The following is a 2,370-nucleotide window of genomic DNA, read 5'->3' as shown; positions in this document are numbered from 1 at the left end:
TCTGAAGGAGCAAAGTTGGGAGATTAAGGTGGATGAGGAATTTTTTCCCAACCAAGCTCTTCGATCTTCTGTGATGTAATCTTTACAGTGTGGGGTAATGCATTGTCCTGATGAAACATCACTCCTTTTCAATTCACTAAAGCAGGTCTTTTTTTCCTTCAAAGCTTGGTTCAAATGCTTTAATTGCTGACAGTAGACTTGAGCATTGATTGTTGCATTAGGTGGTAACAATTCAAAGTGAATTACTCCTTTGCAATCCCACCAGATAGAGAGAAGAACCTTTTACCAAGCCACTGTTTACGACATTTAACATTTTGATAGAAGATCCATTTTTCGTCACCAGTCACAAGTCTATCCAAAAAGGGTGAAATGAGTTTGCAAGAATGGAGAGAAGAGCAAATGTCAACTCAGGATTTGCGGTTGCTTTCAGACAATTGTGAGGCACTCATTTTCCAAGTTTAGGAACCTTTCCAAGTTGTTGAAGATGACGATGAACAGTTGTATGGTTTGAACTAAGCTTTATTGCCAATTCTCCAACTGATAATGCAGGATTTTCTTCAAGTAATGCCTCAAGGAGCTTATCATCAAACTCAACTGGACGTCTTGTTCGATCTTCATCTTCAAGGCAGAAATCTCCACTTCTGAATTTTGCAAACCATCTTCTGCAAGTTCTTTCATTCAAGCATTCTTTCCCATAAACTGAGTGTATGTTTCAAGTTGCTTCGGCTGCAGAGTTTCCTTTTTTGTACTCATAAAGCATTATGTGCCTTAAATGCTCTTTGGATACTCGTTTAGACCTACTGTTCTACCACCCCCACTGCATTTCATCACCATTGTCATTATTGTTCTAATGCTCATTTTTCCATGCTTACTTGGGTCAGATTTCCTACAGCCAGATGCCATTCCTCTGTAGGACTACAGAATGACTTCTCTAGCCCAAAGATCAGCAACTTTTCATAATGGCCCACTTTTGAGTTTCTTCTATTTTGTAACATTCACATACTGATCACATGTATATTATTACATCATATCTTTAAGTGGAAAAAAAATATATCCTTACATGCTTCCCCATTTCTATTTCTGGCAATGTTTTGCAGGTAAAAATTAAAATATGATAAACAAAGTACTGATATATATTGGGGAAACATCAGTAAGAAAACTAAATAAATTGGTGCATTCTAACAAAATCCCCTTACTATATTTCTTCCACCTAAAATGCTCTCCCATCACTCCCACCACCTTAAATGTAGTGAACCACTTGTTGGCACATGAAAAAGCTGTTAACCAACTATGCTATTGTTCATGCACAACAAAAACAAAAAAGAAAAGAAAAAGCAAGATAAGATTTTTTGAAAAATAAGAACTCAACACAATAACAAGACATTAAGAATTAATCAAGAAATACTTACAATGCTCTCTTTCAGAAGTTCAATGGTTAGTTCTTTGACAGAGACATTCTTCAACATCAGTGTTTCACAAATTATTGTTAGGCACTTCAACAGAGTCTTCGGATCATTCTGTAAAGTAAAAACAAATTATCTTGACTTATAAGACACAGCACAGATTTATTAGCAGTACAGCTACTTGGGCAAGGTAATACCCTGCAAACAAGCACATAACTAATCAAACTATATGAACTTGACTTCAGCAGCATGTTAGATACTAGGAGACTCATCTACTGCTACCACAACTCTCTCGCTGGATACCAGGAGATTCATCTACTGTTACAACTCTCTACTCCCACCTGAGAACCATTTCCCTTTAAAACTATCTCCTGGCCCATGTTTCACAAACAACTGCTAATCTGCATCATCTTAAACTGAATGCTTAAGTGTATTAATCTCATCCCTTTTAAACTTATTGATATAGCAGGATAAGATTAAAAAATATGAACACTCCCTTCCGTCTCATCCCAAAGTGTTGTTGGGTGAATAAAACAGAAATAAATATAGCATATTTGAGGGCATATAAAAACATGCAGTTTTTTTTCCATAAACAGTGTCTCATAAAAGTACCCTGTGTCTTATCTGTGAAGTTGGGCCTATCTCATTTCAGAAATAATTGAATCAACATTTAACAGGACCCTTTTATCAATTACCTGCTACGGGAGAAGCAGTAATTTGATATTTCTAGTAGAGATCTTCAGCAAACAAGAATGAGGGGAAGATATGAAAAACAGTCTTTAGACAGATTGATAATGGAATAAAAAAACTGAGATCAAGGAGGAAGATGAGTGATTAAGCAGTAAAGCAGTAAAAGTAATAATGAGTAAAAAAAAATATGGGAACTGAAAGAATTGCAGAACTGAAAATATTTTTTAATCAATGCAATTTTAATCATATATGAATACAAGACTGAATCTTCATTTTT

The 2,370-nt window shown here is 35.4% G+C and overlaps 1 protein-coding gene across 1 annotated transcript in view; it reads right to left on the bottom strand.

The window, feature by feature from the left end:
* Positions 1 to 2,370, bottom strand: part of LOC106868660 (condensin complex subunit 3) — a gene marked incomplete at both ends in the record, with an annotated part of 19,527 nt that overhangs the window by 7,039 nt on the left and 10,118 nt on the right. The window contains one exon of the mRNA XM_014914037.1: positions 1,410 to 1,517. Within this exon, the coding sequence (XP_014769523.1) occupies positions 1,410 to 1,517 (108 nt within the window). The remainder of the gene's footprint in view (positions 1 to 1,409; positions 1,518 to 2,370) is intronic.

Source organism: Octopus bimaculoides, chromosome 18, assembly GCF_001194135.2.
Source record: "Octopus bimaculoides isolate UCB-OBI-ISO-001 chromosome 18, ASM119413v2, whole genome shotgun sequence".
In the NCBI taxonomy this organism is placed as follows: domain Eukaryota; kingdom Metazoa; phylum Mollusca; class Cephalopoda; order Octopoda; family Octopodidae; genus Octopus; species Octopus bimaculoides.
Note: the sequence above shows the minus strand (reverse complement) of the source record. Positions and strands in the feature narration are given on the sequence as shown.